This window comes from Puma concolor, chromosome C2, assembly GCF_028749965.1.
Source record: "Puma concolor isolate L17-30 chromosome C2, mPumCon1.1.hap2, whole genome shotgun sequence".
Classification (NCBI taxonomy): domain Eukaryota; kingdom Metazoa; phylum Chordata; class Mammalia; order Carnivora; family Felidae; genus Puma; species Puma concolor.
The window spans coordinates 59,111,964-59,133,873 of NC_141675.1; the positions used below are offsets into that span (position 1 = coordinate 59,111,964).

The window sequence follows — 21,910 nt, forward strand, 5'->3', positions numbered from 1 at the left end:
AGTCTATTATCATCTATAGTATGCAAAGCCAGAATGTGATTACACATATAAGATGGGAACTGCTGAAAACCCAACCCACTAGTTATTTTCTAGTAAAGGCATATTAGTATGATACACATATAGCACCACAATGTATACTGTTATGTATCTAGTAATTAATTTCTTAGTGACTCACTAAATATTTATGGTCTTTTTTCACTTACAACAAAATCTTCAGTTTTCCCAAGAGCTATTCTAATTTAGGAAGGTATTTAAGTAGAATCACTTCATTATGCTTGTTTTTTTCAGTTGTCTTGGGAACAATGTAATAACACTAGTAGGATGTTTTCTTCAGAAATGAAAAAGAAAACATTTGGAGATGTTTAAGCTGTGTAAATATCAAATTTGGAGACAATATAATCGATTGTGAGTAACATATCCATGCACTAAGTGATAGATAGACAAATATATAGATATATAGATACAAATATCTATATCTGGTGAATTTCATTATTGTGAATTTACTGGGTTTCTAGTAAATTGTTTTAACTGCTGAAACGAATTCTCTGATTGCAATGTATCAATTATTATCTGCATTGCATATGCTGCATAGTAGCAGCATTTTTAAAGAAGTCCCTAAATACCCAAGACAATGAAGCATCTATTCTAATAGATCTCTTAACGTAACGGTTTGCTTAGTGCACTACCTGGATAACTTTCCTTAATTTCCTTGCCTGGATCAGTGTTAATGGTGTTTCAGTTTTGCTCTCAGAAAATCAAGTGTTATGCCCTAATATATCAGAACTGAAATGGTAATTCTTTATAGAAAAATGAGAAGGGGGTAGAAAACATGCCAGCTATACTTCTTCTGAGTAATATAACTTCAGATTTTTGCCTTCACAGAGGTATCCCCTTTAAGAAGATGATTGCAAAATCTGATCTGGTCTCATCTGATAGTTTTGTTCTTTGGTTTTCCCCCAGAACTGTGATCTGTAAATTCTCAGAAGATACTGAAGCATCCTGAATATGCTTACTTCTCAAGACACATGGTAATTTAAAACCTTATAATATGTAGGCTTAGAAATGACAAAATGTATGTATCTGCCAGGGTTTGGTCCTAAGACAACCCTTCTTTCTTATCAACTTTGCCCCTCTAGGTGATCTAACCAGTCCCATAGCTTCTACTGTTAATGTCTAGCAAACAGTCTTTATCTCTCATCTTGTCTTCAAATTTATATAAATGAAGGTTTTTCTGATTTCTCCACTTAGGTCTCAAAACATAATTTCCTCTCATCTACCTGTTTTCCTCCCATCCTCCTCCTCCAGTCTTTCTCGTATCAATAAATAGCATCACATCCACTCTGTTGATTAGACCAACCTAGGAATTATCATTAATTGTCTTTTTCTCGGCTCCCATACCATACTCATCAGCAAATCCTGTTGTTTCTTTCCAAAATACATCTCATTTGCATTGCTACTACCCTACTCCAAGAAATCTTCACTCATCTGGGCTAATGCAATAGTCTATTTAATGGTTTGTCTGGTTCTACTTTTGCTCCCTAATTAGCCATTCTCCACACAGCAGACAGTGTGATCTTTAAAAATTCATGGCACCCTTCTGCTCAAAATCCTCCAATAGCTCCTCACTGCACTTAGAATAAAATCCAAGCTCCATACAAGTCTCTATATGATATGATCACTGCCTCTCTCTCCAGTCTTTCTGTTTATCTCTCTCTTTTCCTGACTGACATTGCTCTAACCACACTAGGATCTGTAAGTTCCTGGAAAACACCAACTTATTCCCACTCTTGAAGTTTGCATCTGCTTCTCCCTTGATGCTTTGCATTTTCATTTCCCTTTGCTTAGAGCTCTCTGCCCTCTAATTTTTCATGCTTGGCTTCCTGTTTTCATTCAGTTCTCAGCTGAAATGTCATCTTCTCAGAGACCTTCCCTGAAAATCAATCTAAAGAACTACCTCAGTTCCTCTGTTTCATCCACTGTTTTATTTTGTATGTAGTAGTCATCACCACCTGAATTTATCTTTCTTGTATATTTAATTTCTCTCTTCCATTTTGAACTGTGACCTTTCTCTACTTCTATCACTTTATCTCCAACCCCTAGAAGAGTAATTGGAACATACTGGGTATGTATCCAGGGAGGGTAAGGACACATGACAGAGAGAAAGACAAAGAGACAGAGATAGTTTATGTACAAAATGATATTGAAGTGCTTGACATTTAACCCACATTTCCCTTTAAACTGGTTTGGATAAATTCTAATCTATAGGATTCTTAGACAAAAAAGATTCTTTGGACAAATTAGTTTGGAAGATTCCATTAGAGATTTATAAAAAAAAATTAGTCCATTACTCTATAAGTTTTACAATAAGGAATCTTATTTAATTATATTTGATCAAATGAATCCTAAAGTTAGTTGGCTCTGGAAAGTGTTTCCTGCCCTCCCCACCCCCCTGCTTTTGACATAGTGACCTTTGGAACTGCTGATCTAAATCAAGACAGTGTCCCACTTAGAAGAGAATTAAGGTAACAATAGGGTAATATCTTTTTTTAAGTTGTTTAAAAAAAAGCCTCAGTGAGTAAGAAAGATATATTTGTTTTTGAGAATTTTATAGGAATTAAAAATGGCTACATTGAGAGAAGAGACAAAAATATGCTAAAGAGAAAATTTAGTTAACAGCAGTTAAGTAAATTTAGGAATTCCACTTTCTGGGGCACCTGGGTGGCTCAGTTGGTTAAGTGTCATGATCTTAACCATGGTCTTCAGCTTAGGTCATGATCTCGTGGTTTGTGGGTTTGAACCCTGCGTTGGGCTCTGTGCTGACAGCACAGAGCCTGGAGCCTGCCTCACATTCTGTGTTTCCTTTTCTCTCTGTCTCTGTCTCTCTCTAGTTCTCTCTCAAAAATAAATAAACATTACGAAATTAAAAAAAAGAAACCATACACATACACCATATACAAAAATAAATTCAAAATGGATGAAAGACCTAAATGTAAGACAGAATACCATCAAAATCGTACAGGAGAAAACAGGCAACAAACTCTTTAGCCTCAGCTGCAGCAACGTCTTACTTGACATGTCTCTGGAGGCAAGGTAAACAAAGGCAAAAATGAACTATTGGGACCTCATCAAGATAAAAAGCTTCTGCACAGCAAAGGAAACAATCAACAAAACTAAAAGGCAACTGATGGAATGGGAGAAGATATTTGCAAATGACATATTAGATAAGGGTTAGTATCCAAAATCTGTACAGAATTTATCAAAACTCAACACCCAAAAACCAAATAATCTAGTGAAGAAATGGGCAGAAGACATGAATAGACAGTTTTCCAAAAGAAGACATCTACATGGACTAACAGACACATGAAGAGATGCTCCATATCACTCATCATCAAGGAAATACAAATTAAAAGCACAATGGGTGCCAACTCACACCTGTCAGAATGGATAAAATTAACAAGTTAGGAAACAACTTGTTACTACTAACAGATGTTAGTAAGGATGCAGAAAAGGAGAATCCTTTTGCATTGTTGGTGGGAATGCAAACTGGTACAGCCACTCTGGAAAACAGGATGGACGTTCCTCAAAAATTTTAAAATAGAACTACCCTGCAACCCAACAATTGCAGTAACAGGAATTTATCCAAAGGATATAAAAATGCTGATTCAAAGGGTCATATGCACCCCGATATTTATAGCAGTGCTATCAACAATAGCCAAATTATGGAAAGAGCCCCGAAATATCCTTCAATGGATGAATAGATAAACAGAATATTACTCAGCGATGAAAAAAAAAAATGAAATCTTGCCATTTGCAACAATGTGGCTGGAACTAGAGGGTATTATGCTGAGCAAAATAAGTCAGCCAGAGAAAGACAGATATTATTGTATGATTTCATTCATATGTGGAATTTAAGAAACACAACAGATGAACATAAGGAAGGGAAGGAAAAATAAGATAAAAACAGAAAGGGAGGCAAACCATAAGAGACTCCTAAAAACAGAGAACAAGCTGAGGGTTGATGGAGGGGAGGTGGGTTGGGGGTTGGGCTAAATGGGTAAGGAGGGCACTTGTTGGGTTGAGCACTGGATGCTATATGTAGGTGATGAATCACTGGGTTCTACTCCTAAAACCAATACTACACTGTATGTTAGCTAACTTGAATTTAAATAAATAAATTTAAAATAAATAAATCCATAAAATAACAGTAGCAAAAATTAAAAAGAAAAAATGGACAATTAAAAATAGTTTCAGATGTAGAAGAATAATATTGGGAAATTTTGAGCAGAATGTAGTCAGATTTCTAAAAAGTGTAATTATCAAACTTGTTCTTTACAAAGTCTATAAAAGATGGGATAACATAAACATGAATATCCTGGTTCTAGTTAAGGAAAGTGATGTAAAACCAGACGTTCAAAGTTAAATCAAGAAAGATTAGGGAGATTAAATTGAGAGGAATAAGCCTGTGAAATTTATAATTAACCACAATGTAGAGGGATAGTTTTTAACAGCTGTTCTTTAAAAAATCCTGTTTTTAGCTCCATAAAACTTTACCTCATGGCTGTAGTGTTTTGAACTTTCATCATATATTTATACTTTGCTTTAAAGCTTATGAAGAGCAAATATGAAAGTTTGTCATAGATAGGGGATATATTATAACTCCTAAATGAAAAAAAAATGTGCATTTGAATTCTAAGATCTTTATATACCTATCCACAGAATCACTGTTATGTTTTTAAACCTCATTCCTGGAAACACTGCAGATGTCAGATCAATTTAGAAGCCAAAGAGTACCTCTGGGAATGATATGGCAGCAACTGAAATAGTGTTTGGCCAAATTAAGCCTGTATGCCAAGGATGCCAAAAATCACAGTAACCTGGCAGGTAGATAGCTATTATTTAACTGTATGATCGTTATTGGTTTCTCTACTGAAAAACTGTTGGCTGTTTATGCAGTGAAATGGAGCCCATGATTTAGGCAGAGTATCTCTCTGCTTTGATGTCAGTAGTAGCTGGTTGGGGATTGCACCCAATCACAAAATCGAATTTCTCAATCAAACTTTTGGGGACAAACAGAAAAAAAAATAGCTTTTAACAAATTATATTATGACTCACTTAGAAACAGAAATGAGGGAATATCAATGTAGAGATTATTTTTTGCTATAGATTCTTAAACATTTTTTAACATTTATTTATTATTGAGAGACAGAGAGAGAGAGACAGAGCATGAGCAGGGGAGGGGCCGAGAGACGGGGAGACACAGAATCCAAAGCAGGCTCCAGGCTCTGAGCTGTCAGCACAGAGCCCTATGCAGGGCTCAAACTCACAAACTGTGAGATCATGACCTGAGTGGAAGTCGGACGCTGAACTGAGGGAGCCAGCCAGGTGCCCCTGCTATAGATTCTTAATATTCAAAATGGTATTCATATTCTTCACTACTTCTATCTTTCTTTCTGTCTGGTACAAACAGACTGGCCTGATCTTAGTTTGGTGCAGAACTTTTCAACTTAAGTGTTTATTTTGTAAGGCAACTAATAAGATAATTATTTTTTTAAATAATTTCTCTGTATGTTCATAGTTCCTGGATCCCTGCTCTCTCAACTGCATGCTAGTCATAGTCTCATGCTGTTTGGAAAGAACTTCATTTTCATAGTTCTAAAAATCCCAAATTGGCAAAAGTTGCCCAAGTACCTTGCAATGTAGCATGTGTTTTTAAATTTAGGAAATTAAAACTTCATTTTTGTAAGGTTGAAATGTAATGAAACAGTCTCATTAAACATATCCATTATGTAGTGGAAAGAACATTAAATTTGACCCCTGTGTACCTGGATGACTCAGTCGGTTAAGTGTCTGCCTCTTGGTTTCAGCTCAGGTCATGATCTCATAGTTTTGTAGTTCGAGCCCTGTTTTGGGCTCTGCCACCGTGCAGAGCCTGCTTGGGATTCTCTCTCTCTCCTTCTCTCTTTGCCCCCCACCCCCAGCCCTGACCCACACTATTTCTGCCTCTCTCAAAATAAATAAATAACCTTTAAAAAAAAATTGACCCCTGTGTGTGATCTGCCTCTTCCAGGTAGAGTGTATTTGGTCAAGTCACTTCTCCTAAATTTACTTCTTTGGTTAATGATGTGAGTGTAATAACACCTGACTCTGAAATAGTGTTGTTTGTAACAAGATGCAAAGAATTATCATTATTATCATCTTCATCATCACCTATTTACATCGTTATGATTATTACAAAATTTAATGGAGTCCATGGAACATTTCAGAACTTCCACACTCACAAACATGTACAAATCTGAACCTACTATTTATGGGGTTAGAAGGCAGAATTCAGAATTAATACACAATCAAATGCCAAACATAATTTTGAGTATTTTTTGTCTTTTCTATACTTGTACCTGTCAAAATTTCCAAATTGCCGTCTTAGACAAATAAACGATACAGAAATATAAATTAGAAAATGTAAATGTTTAACTCAAGTAAAAGAAATTATTAGGTGCTTCTTCTGTTTCATGTCCAAGTTGAAATCACAGAAGAGGCTTTGGGCAATCACAAATAAATTGATGCTTTATTTATGTGCAAATTTAACTTCCCACATTGTATTATAAGTGATGAAGTTATGTCAGTTATAGAAAGTGGCAAAGAGATTACATTTGCTAGAGTTCTTATAAAAGAATGACACAAAATACATTGTAATATAATATAAAAATTAGTTTTGATATGCAAAACTTTATGCCCTTTGTGTCACATATGCTGGACAATGATCATCTAATGGAAAATTAGATTATTAGATTATTAAACTAGAAAATTAGATTATTAGAGATGACTGGGTGGCTTAGTCAGCTAAGCATCTTACTCTTGATTTCAGCTCAAGTCATGATCTCACAGTCATGAGATAAAACCCCATGTCAGGCTCTGTGCTGGGTGTGGAGCCTCCTTAAGCTTTTCTCTCCCTCTCCCTCTGCTCCTCTCCCACCCACATGCAAGCACTCTCTTTCTCTCAAAAAAGAAAAGAAAAAGAAAATTAGATTATTAAAGAATCCAGAAATTCTTTCATTAAATACACAAGCACAAGTGTTCTTGACAGATTGAATCATCAATATTGTTGAGAGCTAACTTTCATATCTAAGAAGCAAAAGCAAGAAAAAAACACACACATCTGGGCAAATAAATATATCTGAATATTTTATCATTCTTTATCATTTTAGTTGGTGCATTCTATCTTTTCTGAGTTTCACAATGGTTTTATGTGTTTTTGTATATCCATAAAAAACACATACCATGCTAAAATATAAATGAGTTTAAATAGGCTGTGAACAGTCTAATCATTCATTTATCCATCCATCCACTGAAGAAACAAAGATATCTGAGTATCTGTTTTTCATTGACATTGCAAATTAAAAACTAAATGTTACAGCTTGGCAGACTTAAAAATAGTGTTTAAAATCTAGTATGATAAGTGCTACTACACGCACATGCACATGCACACACACACACTCAACATGTATAGTGTTGGACAAATAAAAGTGTAATTTCAAATTTGCAACATGGACAGGGAAGGCTTTACAGAGGAAAAATCATCTGAACTAGGTTTAAGCCTACCAAGGGATTTTTAGGCACTTAAAAGACAATTGTTTACTTCAGGAGGGAGAAAAAAATCAGGAGCAATGGCAGAGAAGTTAGCATATAGCCTGAGTTGAATGAGGTGGGACTACATAAATAATGAAAACAAAGGCAGAAACTAAATCATAGAATACTCTATAATTTCATCGAAGGACTTTGGCGTTTAGACTATGGCAAATATAGTATCCCTGATGTGATTGTAGTATTTGAATAACAAAATTGATTTTCAGTTTTGAAAATTCCTGTTAAGAATTTTCAAAAGAATTCCTATAAGAATTTTCAGTTTTGAAAATTCCTGTTAATTCCTAATTAATAGAAAGTGTGTAGAGGCAAAGACATGAATACAGTAGGAAGTTACCACATAGGTTTGTAAGACACAATGAGGACTTAAATTAAGCCAATGAAGTGAAAATAAGAAAATGTGTTGAAACACTTTGTGGACCATTTGGAGTCGGTGCTGCAGGCTGGTACCTTGCCTCCCAAGACTCTTCCCAGCTGTCTGCCCAACCCGGCCCCGTGATGCCCATAGACCTCAGCAAATGGTCCAGGACTGAGCTTATAGGAAGTGGATGAGCAGCCACAGCATCTGCTGCAGGTCAAATATGCCAGGGTGGAGGTTGACAGCTGGCCAAATTGCTGACACCCACCCAGGATAAGAACAGACCCACCAGGACTTCATGGGGTGGTCTTGAGCTACATAAACCTTACACCTTGGTCATGACAGATCCAGATGCTCCCAGATGGAAGGACCCCAAGTACAGGGAATGGCACCATTTTCTGGTGGTCAGAGTGAGGGGCAATGACATCAACAGTGGCATAGTCCTCTCTGATTATGTCGACTCTGCGCCTCCCAATGGCATAGCCTTCAATTGCTATATCTGGCTGGTTTACCAGCAGAATGGGTCACAGAAGGATGATGAGCCCATTCTCAGCAACTGATCTGGAGACCACCATAGCAAATTCAAAGTATGAGCTCGGGCACCTGGTGGCTGGCACGTGCTACCAGGGTGAATGAGATGACTGTGTGCCCAAACTCTATGAGCAGCTATCTAGGAAGCAGAGGTATGCTAGGAGACAGAAATCGTCCCTGAGGTGTTGAGCAGTGTTCTCAAGTTCAGTGATGCATGTAGATTTCTCTGCTTCCCAGCTTCCCATTCTCACAGGTGAGGCCTGAGCCATCAGGTAGTGGTTTAGAGTGACTTTTCCTTCTGCCTAACCATTATAATTCTAGAGGTTCACACCCAGGTTTATGTTTTGAACAAATTTGAACTGTATTTTGGGGAATATTTTGGTACTAGGTTGGGGTCATCAAATTGTGAATATAAGAATAGCAATCCAGGGGCGCCTGGATGGCCCAGTAGGTTAAGTGTCCGACTTCGGCTCAGGTCATGATCTTGTGTTTTGTGAGTTTGAGCCCTGTGTCGGGCTCTGTGCTGACAGCTCAGAGCCTGGAGCCTGCTTCCGATTCTGTGTCTCTCTCTCTCTCTCTCTGCCCCTTACCCACTCATGCTCTGTCTCTGTCTCAAAAATAAATAAAAACATTAAAAAAATTAAAAAAAAAAAAAGAATAGCAATCCAGAATTTAAAGAAGAAAAAATGACCAGGTCTATAGTAACAGAGCAGAGCATCAAAGAATCCTTAAGAAAGGTTTAAAAGAGAGAGAGAGAGAGAGAGAGAGAGAGATTTGTTGCCTCTGCCTTTGTGAGCCCGAGTCCAGAATTATGCATGATGGCACTTTTGGGAGTGTTTTCACTGCTATGTCCCTCACCAGGATAGCCAGAGACTGGTGTGGCCACTAACTACCAAAGTGATACATCCTCGGACTCCTTACTAGGGGTCAGTGCCCCGCTCTGGCTCTTTTAAAGAGCAATCCTGGAAAAAGCTATAGGGAGAATCGCTTTGTGGTTAAGGCAAGGCCATACAAATGAGCTTCAGCGCTGGGTGAGAGGTTGTCAGAAAGCCTCAAGTCTGCACCTGTTAAACTGTTCACTCCCCATCTGTATAAGAAACCCTGATCTGGAGTTGCGGAACGTTGCGTTAATTCTGCTGTTTGCTTACAGGTGAATAAAAATAAAATCATTGTGTGGATAAAAAAAAAAGACAGAAAATGTGAAAAATTGGTAGGATATGGTAATCTATTGCATGCGAGGTCAGGACTGTTGAGAGAGAAGGAAGATCTGCCAGGTCCTTTGATTTCACTTTTGAATAGGAAGACTGCATAATTTTTTTTTTTATCCAAATCCTAAAACTTACGAAAATAAAGAAGGTTCTAAAATAATCAAACTTTTATAATGTTGACTTTTATATCTTAAGGAATTTGTTGCTATTGTATTAGTGAATACATACTTTTATTCAAAACTATTCTTACAAATAAAATTACTTGTACAAGTAAAAATGCATACCTGTATATATCAAAACAAAGCAAAATATTGAAAAATTACATAAATAGAATTACTGTCTTTGACTTATATTGATATACTTTAATAAGTTTCTTAGCCATATCTGTGTCTCAAACTATGTCGTTGTAGAATGATTTTTTTAATGTGTTCAGATAATTTTTTAAAATAAAATTGCTTGCAGTCTTTCTCAGAATTGTATTTTATGGTTAATAAATTTGAAGTAATGGGCTGCTTCTGTTGTTAAAGTTCCGTAGGCCAGAAATATTTTTACCTGAGAAAAAAATCATCTGTATTTTCCTAAGGTACCTGTAAACTCAGAGTTAATTCTGCTAAATAAAAAATAGTCTTCATTTTACATTTTTTATTGGAACACATAAAAATTTTAGCCCAAGTAGGGCACCTGGGTGGCTCAGTTAGTTAAGCTTCCAATTCTTGATTTAGGCTCAGGTCATGATCTCATGGTGTGTGATACAAAGCCCTGCATTGAGCTCTGTTCTGACAGCACAGAGCCTGCTTGGGATTCTCTCTCTCCCTCTCTCTGCCCCTCCCCAACTTGTGTATGAACTCTCTCTCTCTGTCTCTCAAAATAAAGTATTTTTACCAGCACTGTTTTTTTTCCTTTATTCAAAGTAACATTTTTCAACAAGCATTTTTGTATAACAAAATTCATCAAATAATATGTCTCTATGATTTTTTTTCAATATCTTGTCAAACTTGGATGCTACAGTAGACAAAAGCTGTCTCAATTTCTTTCTATTCTATCACAGAATATTAATTTATTAAGATTAAAAAAGGAGAACCTTTAAAGTCTTTCTCAGAACCCAAGTTATTCTGCAGCTCCAGTGTAGATTTTCAAAAATGTTATGTGCCCTTTTTGAACTCTCATCATCTGATTTTCTAAATGATTTTTGTTTGTTTCTTTGTTTCTGTCAGAAAAAAAATTATTCTTTCTATCTCCAATTTTGTTTCAATTTCCTGAAAGTGTTAAACTTGACATTTTTAAAAAAGATTTCCAGCAAAAGAGTTTGAAAAAAAAAAAGTAAACCAAAATTTAGAAAACTCTTTTACAAAATAGTTCAATACCATTGTAGGACACTTAGATTGTTTTATAAGGTTGTTTTAAAGGCTAAAACATTTCTACAAATTTATTGATGGCGGGGAAGAAAGAAAGTGTGAAAGTCTCTTTTGTAAGTGTGTTTTTGTTTTGTTTTTAAATTTTTTTAACATTCATTTTTGAGAGTGAAAGAGACAGACCATGCGCGGGGGAGGGGCAGAGAGAGAGGGAGACAGAATCAGAAGCAGGCTCCAGGCTCTGAGCTGTAAGCACAGGGCCCGATGCGGGGCTCGAACTCACGGGCTGCGAGATCATGACCTGAGCCGAAGTTGGACGCTCAACCGACTGAGCCACCCAGGCACCCCTTGTAAGTGTGTTTTTGTATGTACAATGCTATAGTTTACAGCTTGATACGTTAGACTGGCGATATACTACAAATTGGTGGAGATAATTATTAAGTTTGTGTGTATACAACAAATTCCAAATATATTCACTCTCCATACATTTCTTAATTCAAAAAAGAATATTACCTTTACTATGACTTTACGATCTACAAATGTTTATATTTTTATTCACCTAAAGCTTATCATTTTAACCTTCAAGGTTGAAGTTTTAAGTATTTTAGAATTTTAGTCACAATAATCTCAGGTGTTTCACCATAGAATAATTACCTTCCAAAAGCTTTAGAGTCCATTGATTAAATAAAACTATAACTATTGTTGGCATTAAAATTTCTATTTGAAATAACTTAAAGTCAATTTAAGCCATGTATCATTTAACCCTTTGCAAAGCTTTTCTTTGGAAAATAGAGCCAACCTATGAATAGTTGTTACTATATTGTGTGTGCTTAAGAAAACTTGATGGGGCACCTGGGTGGCGCAGTCGGTTAAGCATCCGACTTCAGCCAGGTCACGATCTCGCGGTCCGTGAGTTTGAGCCCCGCGTCAGGCTCTGGGCTGATGGCTCGGAGCCTGGAGCCTGTTTCCGATTCTGTGTCTCCCTCTCTCTCTGCCCCTCCCCCGTTCATGCTCTGTCTCTCTCTGTCCAAAAATAAATAAACTTAAAAAAAAAAAAAAAAAAGAAAACTTGAGATTGAGGGGCGTTGAGCATGGAGCCTGTTTAAGATTTTCTCTCTCTCCCTCTGCCCCTCTCCTCCACTTATATTCTCTTTCTCTTTCTCTCTAAAATTAAAAAAAATGAGAGTGAAAAAGTGAAATTAATTTAGAATAGTCATAGAATCTTTTTAAAAATTTTTTTTTAATGTTTATTTATTTTTGAGAGAGAGAGAATGTAAGTGGGCTAGGGGCAAAGAGAGAGGGAGACACAGAATCCGAAGCAGGCTCCAGGCTCTGAGCTGTTTAGCACAGAGCCCAACGTGGGGATCAAACCCACAAGCTGTGAGATCATGACCTGAGCCAAAGACCGACACTTAACCGACTGAGCCACCCAGACGCCCCTAGAATAGTCATATAATCTAAATGAAAAGCTACATTTCACAGAGTGATATATAAACCCACTTTGCATATTAATTAAATCAAGATCTACTGGCATGGTTTTCTTTTTAAAATTTTAAACTAAATGCTACTGTTTCCCCTTAAGATTTGGTTTTCATGTGGTCTGTGATATTATGGCCCCACATGTGGTAGATGATTAAAGTCACAAATATTCTGTGCAACTCAGAGCAACCTTTAGTAGTAGATTTTATATTAAAAATCTATTTCTTATAGTTTAAATGTTTTGGTTCTTAAAAGAGTTTATTGCAAAATGAAAGTTCCAGCAATCAGTGAAAAATTAGTTATAAATATTCAGCATAAAATATAAGCTACCCTAGAGATGGGAGACCGGTCCATTAGCTGATCTAGGAAAGGATCAGAGGATCTAGGAAAGAGATAGTTTTTAGTTACAATGATGAGTTCAGGTTGGGCATCACTAGTTGTTGATAACTGTGGTACACACAGTTGGTGATGCCCACGAAATATTTGGTAATATTGCTTTGGAGTACAGGAGAGTGGTGAAAGACAGAAATACAAATTTGGAAGTTTTCAGCATATGGGTAGTAGTTGAAACCATGTGAGATGAAAGTAAGACATTTTCAGCACTGATACTTGTTGAGGAGTTTCTGGGAATAGGACCAAAGGTCTTTGGACGTTGACAGCAAAGGGGAGAATGTAATGTTATCACTTTACTCTAAATGACTTGTGTATTAGTTCTTGTAGCTGCTGCAGCAAATTACCACCAACTTTTAAAGCAACAGAATTGTATTCCTTCACAGTTCTGTATGCCAGAAGTCCACAATAAGTATCACTGAGCCTGAATCAAGATATTTGCATGGCCACATTCCCTCTGGAGGCCCTAGGGAACAATTTGATTTTGGCCTTTTTCAGTTTCTGTGAGCTGTTGACATTGCTTGGCATGTGGCCACATTACCCCAATCACTGCTTCTGTCATCGTATTCTCTTTCTTCCTCAGTGGTGAAATCTCCCTTCGCTTTCCTCATAAAAATAAATAGGATAAATATAATTACAGTTAAAACCCCTTCTGATAACGCAGGATAATCTCTCCATCTCAATATCTTCAATTTAATCACACCTCCATCTCATTATCTTTACTTTAATCATATCTAGGAAGTCCTTTTTGCCTTATAAGGTAACATTCATAGGTTCCAAGGATTAGGATGTGGATATCCTTGCAGATAGGAGGCTAATATTAGCCTACCACAGCTTGTATCTATCTGATCAACATTGCCCTTGAACTTGGAAGACTTGGTACAAAAAAAGTAGTCTCATAATGTCTCATAATTTTTGATTGATTGAAATGACATCTTGGATATATTCTATTAAATATGTTATTAAAAGAATATTATATAAAACATTTTTTCAATATAGCTACTAGAAAATTTTAAATTGCAGGGTCCCTGGATGTCTCAGTCAGTTGCATGTCTGACTCTTGATTTCAGGTGAGGTCATGATCCTAAAGTCACAGGATCGAGCCCTGCAATGGACTCTGCACTGAGTGTGGAGCCTGCTTAAGATATTATCTCTCCCCAACACCTGCTTGTTCATGCTGTCTCTCTTTCTAAAAAAAAGAAAAGAAAAGAAAATTTTAAATTGCATATGAAGTTAGCATTGCATTTCTATTAGCACTGGTGTAGAGTGTGTATGTGTTTAAATCTCTTCATCTTATAGAGAAATTGCTGTTTCCTTAAAAATAAATAGTTACAAATCTTGAAAGCTGCACATTAAGTTAATTAAATGCTCAATTTTAATGGTGCCTGGGTGGCTTAGTAGGTTGAGCGTCTGACTTTGGCTTAGGTCGTGATCTTGCAGTTTGTGAGTTTAGGCCCTGCATTGGGCTCTGTGCTGACAGCTCAGACCCTGGAGCCTGCTTCTGATTCTGTGTCTCCCTCTCTCTCGCTGCCCCTCCACTGCTCATGCTCTGCCTGTCTCTCTCTCTCTCTCTCAAAAAAAAATAATAATAATAATAATGTTCAATTTTATTCTATAGATGCACTTTGCTATATTGTAATCCATATTCAAACTGTTTATTTGTTGCTTTTCTCCATTTTACAGCAAGAAACTGAAAGGCCATCATGTGAAATTATTGACTACTTGTGTTCCCTTCGCCTCCATTAACCCCTAATCCTAGGCACCTGGGAGCTAAAGAACACCATAAAGAGCCACAGGTTCTCACTCTCCCTGATGAAGCATCTCTGGAAGGAAGTCTCACATGGTGAGTGCAGACTGACAGTCTCTTAGAACTGAGAAGAAATAAGGTACTTTTAGGAGTTTGAAACTTTTTTTAAAAAGAGCTGGTATTCTAAAGGGTGAAAGGTGTTGAAGAAATAAGGGTAAAATGTTTTTAGTGGGGATCCATCCAAGGGAAACTTATAGGAATTGAAGAGTCTTCCAGGAAAGGAGATTTGTGATTTGAGAGGTTCCTATATGATTTGAGAGGGACTGAGGAAAGAGGTGGAAAAGAGTGATCAGAAGAGGAAATCTAGGAGATCCTAAGCAGTGAAGATCTAGTGAGAGGGAGAAGAAAGAACACTACTATTTATCAAGCCTCTACTACATGTTGAGTACCTTCATATATGTTATCCAAAATATATTTATAGTATTCATTTTTGCAGGCCAAAAATTCGAGGTACAGAAAGATGAAATGATTTTCCTAAGGTCACACAAGCAGTACATATCAAGGGCAAATTTAGGATCCATTGGTTAGTGGGTTGATATTCTTTAGAGTGTTAAAGGTGGATTAAAAGGTGAATCTGTTGGGGGTGACTGGGTGGCTCAGTCTGTTAAGCATCCGATTCTTGCTTTTGGCTCAGGTCATGATCTCATGGTTCATGAGATGTAGCCCCACACTGGGCTCTGCACTGACAGTGTGGAGACTACTTGAGATTCTCTCTCTCCCTCACTCTCCATCCCTCTCCCACTCTCTCTCTATCTCTCTAAATAAATAAATAAACAAACTTAAAAAAGGAAAAAAGTGAACCAGGGGCGCCTGGGTGGCTCAGTCGGTTGGGCATCCGACTTCAGTTCAGGTCATGATCTCGTGGATCGTGGGTTTGAGCCCCGCGTCAGGCTGTGTGCTGACAGCTCTGAGCCTGAAGCCTGCTTCTGATTCTGTGTCTCCTTCTCTCTCTGCCCCTCCCCCATTCGTTCTCTTTCTTTCTCTCTCTCTCTCTGTCTCTCTCTCTCTGAAAAATAAATAAAACATTCAAAAAAAAAGTGAACCAACGATAATGGAAAACATGGCCAGTGACTTGAGTAAATCTAGGAAATTTCAATGATAGGAATGAATCTATGTGTGACTGAAGTAGGCAAGAGGAAGAGGCAGGCCAGGGAAGTATTTGTACTTGGAATTATTTGTGGCAGTTGTGAAAACACATCACATCCAAAGGGCTCAGAAGAAATGGGATACTGGTTAGATTTTTAGCTCGTTAAATTTTTGTACTTGACCAGTTCCTCAGCATTGCCCTATATTTGTAATAAGCATAAACCTTTTGATTTTTATGTAAGTACACATAGGAAATATAAGCATATTCAACTTCAACATCCCACAGATCTCAAACAAACATAGCAAAAAACGAGTTCGAGTTTTAGTTAGTTCATCTGTAAAAAATGAAGGCAGTAAGAACTATTCTAGCTCATAATGATATGATTTAAAGGTACCATGACATCACCTCAGCCTCCAGAATTCCCAAATCATGTATTCCCAACTTAAGCTAGTCTGCTTAGAAATCATTTCATTTTAGGGGCACCTGGATGGCTCAGTCGGTTAAGCATCGGACTTCAGCTCAGGTCATGATCTTGTGGTTTGTGAGTTCAAGCCCCACGTCGGGCTCTGTGCTGACAGTTCAGAGCCTGGAGCCTGCTTCAGATTCTGTGTCTCCCTCTCTCTCTGCCCCTCCCCTGTTCACACTCTGTCTCTCAATAATAAACGTTAAAAAAAAAAAGAAATCATTTCATTTTCATTTCACTCAGAACCATTAAGGACTCAATACCTTGTCTTCAAATATTGGCATTCCCCTCATTTCAGTGGACCCGTCCATCCAGGGGCTCTGAGATCTGTTATGTTATTGATGCCCTCCACTGGCATACTACTGATCTCTAATCACTGAAGCATCCAATCTAAAAGCAGATGACAGAGCGGCTGCTGAAGATGAGGGGGGAGAAGATTCTACATGCTAACAAACTTGACTCACCATAAATTTACAGAAACCAGATAGAACTTTCATTCTTTCTCCTCTTTGGCAGCCTTCTTTTATTAATTGCTGAGTGTTTTCCCTGTTCTGATTTCTCAAAATCTTTATTTCTAGCTGTCAGTCTTGCATATCATTTAGCCAAAACAAGACACATGACTTAGGCTCTCTCATTTCACCTCCATGTTTCAATGGATCACTCTCTCAACATACAGAACTTCTCATCCTTCCATGATGTCTGAGAAAAATAAAGCACTTCAAAGCAAGTTTCTTTAACTAAGCTCTATTTCAGATTCCTTTTTGTTTTCTTAAAAAGGTGTTTCACATTGTTTACTTTTCGTCTATTATTTTTAATTTCTTTTTTCTATTGATTCTCTTTTATGTCCTGATCAGTGGCTCACACTTTTTTTTTAAGTTTTGATAAATCAATAGAAGCTATTGATAATGAATATCATTATTATTTAAATTGACTTTTCTTGAATAATGTGATTAAAATTTTAAATATTCAGCAGCGATTTCATATTCTATCCAGTGAACTGTCTTTTGAATATCCGTGCCACTTTTTCTATTGATAAATTAATATAAATTTTGCAATGTTTTTTAAACTTTTTAATTAATAGCATTTTTCTATCACATTCGTGACGAATATTTTTCAGTTTGTTGCATCTGACTAACATATAAGAATTGGTAGGAATTAAAAAAGTTTAATTTTATCTATCACATTGGTCATCATTTCTCTTTCTGATATCCTCAAATGCTTCTATACTTAGAATATCATTTGCTTTATATATTTCAATTAATACATGCTTCTATATTTGTGTAATATATCTGTTTTTATTTTATTACTTTAAAGTTTTGAATTCATGTGCAATTATTTTACTCTTTATCATAATAATTTTGCAACTTATGGTAGGTCATCAAAATTGCAAATCATCTTTGACTTGTCCAGCTTAATTTATATTCCATGTCATTAACTTAGAAGGTATAGTTTTCCAAAATTAAATAAAATTTCACAGCCTTGCTGATTCATTTTATTAAACAATAAGCATAGTAAGGATAAGAATCATGTCATATTTGTTTCCTTAGTACATAGTATAATCCTTATGTATTATTTAATACTATGTATAATACATAATAGGCTTTTGATAAATGTTTACTGAATTTGATTACAAAATTGGGTTATCACACTATGTCAATGTCATGATAATTATTTTATTAATATAATGCTTTGCACAGTCTTCTTGAAACTATGCTTTTAAGCAAGACAACTTATATATTATTCAGTAGTCCTCATTCCTTACTTCTAGATTCTTCCTTCTTTCTATGCTGCTTTAGATGATGTTGGCATAGTCTCTTCCCTGTTTCTCATTCTAGAATGCTGCTGCTTTGATAGCGTGTGTTAACCCAGTGTCTTTTCTTGTTTCTGACCACTTCCGATGATCACCTATGTTCAGTCCTTAGGACTCCCTGTATGCATGAGCTTTTCAATAGAACTGGCCTTATCCATTCAAAAATGTGGCAGTCTTCATTCAGCCAAAAGTCTCTACACTTTGGACTTTCTAATATCACCTGCAGTAAGAAGAACACGGAGACAAAATTGCTTGACTAATTGCTTATTGACCATATATTTTATTTTGTGACAGTCCTTTCAAATAGTGCCAACTCTAGCAAAGACCAGGAGGGTCCAGAGATTTCTAATAGGAAATTATTAAGCAGATTGAATTTGCCAATAAATGGAACTCCATAGTTGATGTATAAACTGTCAAGAAAAATAATGAAAGAAAGAAAAGTGTTGGAAAGTGTTAGTGTTGGAAAACAGCTTCCTATGTAGTCAGATGATTAAACTTCTGAGAGGATACAGACTGAGTTCATAGTTTAAGACTTCCTGAATAGATATAGAGAATGGAGAGGAGGGACAGTCAGATGAATGCAAGGAACTAAACAAGGAAATAGTGTGAGGATCTCCATAGAATAAAATAAAGTACTAGTATTGCCTTCTATAATTTTTTTTTTTTAAGAAATAGACTTGAAGAAGGAAACACATGTTGTTTTAAGACTAGTGAGAAGAAAAATAATGAGTCAGAGACTATAATTGTGTGGGTAAGCCATAAAGCAAAATTTGTAGAATAATCTGGAAGTTTGAGACTACACAGCTTTGCTTAAGGCTACCTCTATTTTTTTTCATCTAGGCACTAGGTAAATAAGAGTAATGTAGAAGTATTTTCTGTCTTTTATAACAACATAGATTCAACTTTTTATATAAACTATATCATAACTTTTATAGAAACTATGACATATTTTTACTGTTTAATAAGAAAATTACAGACTTTCAATGTCCCTTTTGTTCATTAAAAATAATAATAGCCAACACTTGTTGAGCACTGACTGTCACACACTATGCTAAGTTCCTAAATAAATCACGTTTTATTTTATCTTCACAGATAAAATACAAGTGTAATACACATGAGATGATACAAGTGTAATATGCATTTTACAGATTAGTACACAGAGACTTAACTGGTGAGGGTCATACAAATGTAAGTGCCAGAGGCAGGAACTGAACCTAGGAATTTGATAACAGAGCCGCTATAGAACAAAACCCTAATAGTAAGTCACATAAAATCCAATTTCCAATATTAGTAATATAAAGTTACTGGTTATGTTAAGAATATTTGTGTATGTGATCACTTCAGCTTTACAGACTTAATCTTTTATCCATGGATTTAATAGTTGTATTTATAGAATGTATTTTTGTTTGCCTTAGTAAGTGATATACTAATAACAATTTGCATTTTCATTGATGAGTCGGGGCTCTGACCAGCCAACTAAAATAATGGAAATGATGTAGTTCACTGGATTAAATCTAAATATGAAAGGTCATATCTTCTATCTAGATCTCATGAATAAATCCATAACTCCATGACCTTTCAGTAGCCTTCTTTACTATAACTGCAGGAAGTGATAAGCAATGGGGATATCTGTGAAATATATTGAGTTAAGACTGAGACAGCTGTCTGCTCAAGTTTGCCTCAGTGGCAATACTTGATAATTCCAAAATTTAGAGTGGTGGATTATTGAAATATAATTCTACATTTAAAAAACTCCTTTGCAAGTTTTGGGTGAAAAAAAGAGTATGGGAGAATAAGGAATATATTAAAGGTGAGGCATGGGGATGACAAGTTTTTAACAGAGAGGGGCAGGAGATTTTATTGGGAAAGTAATTTTGCATATTGCTCCAGAGGAAATGCATGCAAAGAAAGTAGATAATGAAAAGATAGTTTTTGTTGGTTATTTTTGTTATACTAATTTTGATATGCCAGCTGGGAGTAACACGTGTTTCCATTAACCTCTGGTCCCTTGCTGCTGTTTGAAAACTCTCCAGATGGCCTTATGGTTAGAGAATGCTTGTGATCATCTGGCATTGGGGAAAAAGGGCCTTTGTAGTCCCTTTGAGGATATTGTTCAATTTGAAAAACAAACCCTAAGAAAACCTTACTTGATTCTTTCCACTTCTTTTTATTTTGGTACAATGCATATAACATAAAACTTGTCATCTTAATTATTCTTAACTGTACAGTTCAGAGGTATTAAATACACTTGTAATATTGTGTAAGCATCACCACCATCCAATCCATCTACATAACTGTTTTCATCTTGAAAAACTAAAACTCTATACTCATTTCCTCATTCCTCCTCCTAGCCCCTCGTAACCACCATGTTACTTTCTATGATTCTGCATACTTCAGACACTTTATATAAGTAGAATCATGCAGTGTTTATCTTTTTGTGACTGGCTTATTTCACAATCATAATGTCCTCAAGGTTCATCTATGCTATAGCTTAATTCATAATATCCTTTCTTTCTAAAGCTAAATGATATTCATTCTATGTATATACCACCTTTGCTTATCTATTCATATGTCAATGGGCACTTGGGTTGCTTCCACATTTTAGCTATTATGAATAATGCTGCTATAAATATGACCACCAATATCTCTTTAAGACCGTGCTTTCAATTCTTCTGGGTAGGTAACCAAAAGTGGAATTGTTGAATCATATAAATAGTTCTATTTTTAATTTTTTGAGGAACCACCATTCTGTTTTCCACAGTGGCTTGACTATTTCACATTCCAACCAACAGTGCACGGAGGTTCCAAATTTACATCATTACCAATACATCTTTTCTTTCTCTTTTCTTTTTTCTTTTCTTTGCTTTTCTTTCCTTTTCTTTTTTCTTTCTTTTCTTTTCCTTTTCTCTTCTTTTCTCTTCTCTTCTCTTCCTTTTCTTTTCTTTTCTCATCCCTTCCTTCTCTTCTTTTTTCTCCCTTCCTTCCTCCCTTCCTTCTTCTCTTTCTTTCTTTCTTTTTTTCTTTCTTTCTCCCTTCCTCCTTTTCTTTCTTTCTTTCTTTCTTTCTTTCTTTCTTTCTTTCTTTCTTTCTTTCTTTCTTTCTTTCTTTCATTGTAGCCATCCTAATGGGTCTGAACTGGTATCTCATTGTAGTTTTGATTGGCATTTCCCTAATTATTAGTGATGTTGAGCACCTTTTCATGTGCTTATTGCCCATTTGTTGTATATCTTTTCTGGAAAAATATTCAGGTACTTTGTCCAGTTTTTAAGTCAGGGTGTTTGGTTTTTTGTTGTTGACTTTTAGAAGTTTCCTACATATTCTGTATATTAATCCCTTAACAGATATATAGTTTGCAAATATTTTCTCTAATTCTGTGGTTTGCATTTTTATTCTGTTGGTATTAACTTCCAATGTGTAATTTTTAAAAATTTCCATAAAGTCCAGTGTGTCTGTTTTTTTCATTTGTTGCCTGTGCCTTTGGTGTCAAGAAATTATTGCCAAATTCAATGTCATATTACTTTTCTCCTGTGTTTTTTTTCCTAAGAGTTTTATAGTTTTTCATTTTATATCCATGTATTTGATCCATTTTAAGTTAATTCTTGCATATGGTTTGAGAAAAGGGTTCTACTTCATTCTCTTGCATGTGGATAGTTTCCCCAACACTGTATGTTGAAAAGACTGTTTTTCCCCATTGCAAAGTTTTGGTATCTTGTCAAAAATCATTTGACTGTGTATATGAAGGTGTATTTCTGGGGTTCTGTATTCTATTCCATTGCCTTTATGC

At 36.0% G+C, this 21,910-nt stretch overlaps 1 protein-coding gene and 1 pseudogene across 6 annotated transcripts in view; both read left to right on the plus strand.

The window, feature by feature from the left end:
* The window catches only part of LOC112849965 (uncharacterized), a 566,245-nt gene that overhangs the window by 139,701 nt on the left and 404,634 nt on the right, over positions 1 to 21,910 (plus strand). For 4 of the 6 annotated variants that reach the window (XR_015255789.1, XR_015255788.1, XR_015255790.1 and 1 more), the window contains exons 2-3: positions 961 to 1,028; positions 14,719 to 14,802. Coding sequence is in view for 1 of the 6 variants with exons in the window: in XM_086720240.1 (XP_086576366.1) it covers positions 1,006 to 1,028; positions 14,719 to 14,802 (107 nt within the window). In the remaining 5 variants the exon portion in view is untranslated. Of the gene's footprint in view, positions 1 to 960; positions 1,029 to 14,642; positions 14,803 to 21,910 lie in introns of all 6 variants that reach the window. The other 2 variants (XR_015255792.1, XR_015255791.1) reach the window with 1 other exon arrangement.
* On the plus strand, positions 8,140 to 8,719 carry LOC147577279 (phosphatidylethanolamine-binding protein 1 pseudogene; annotated as a pseudogene).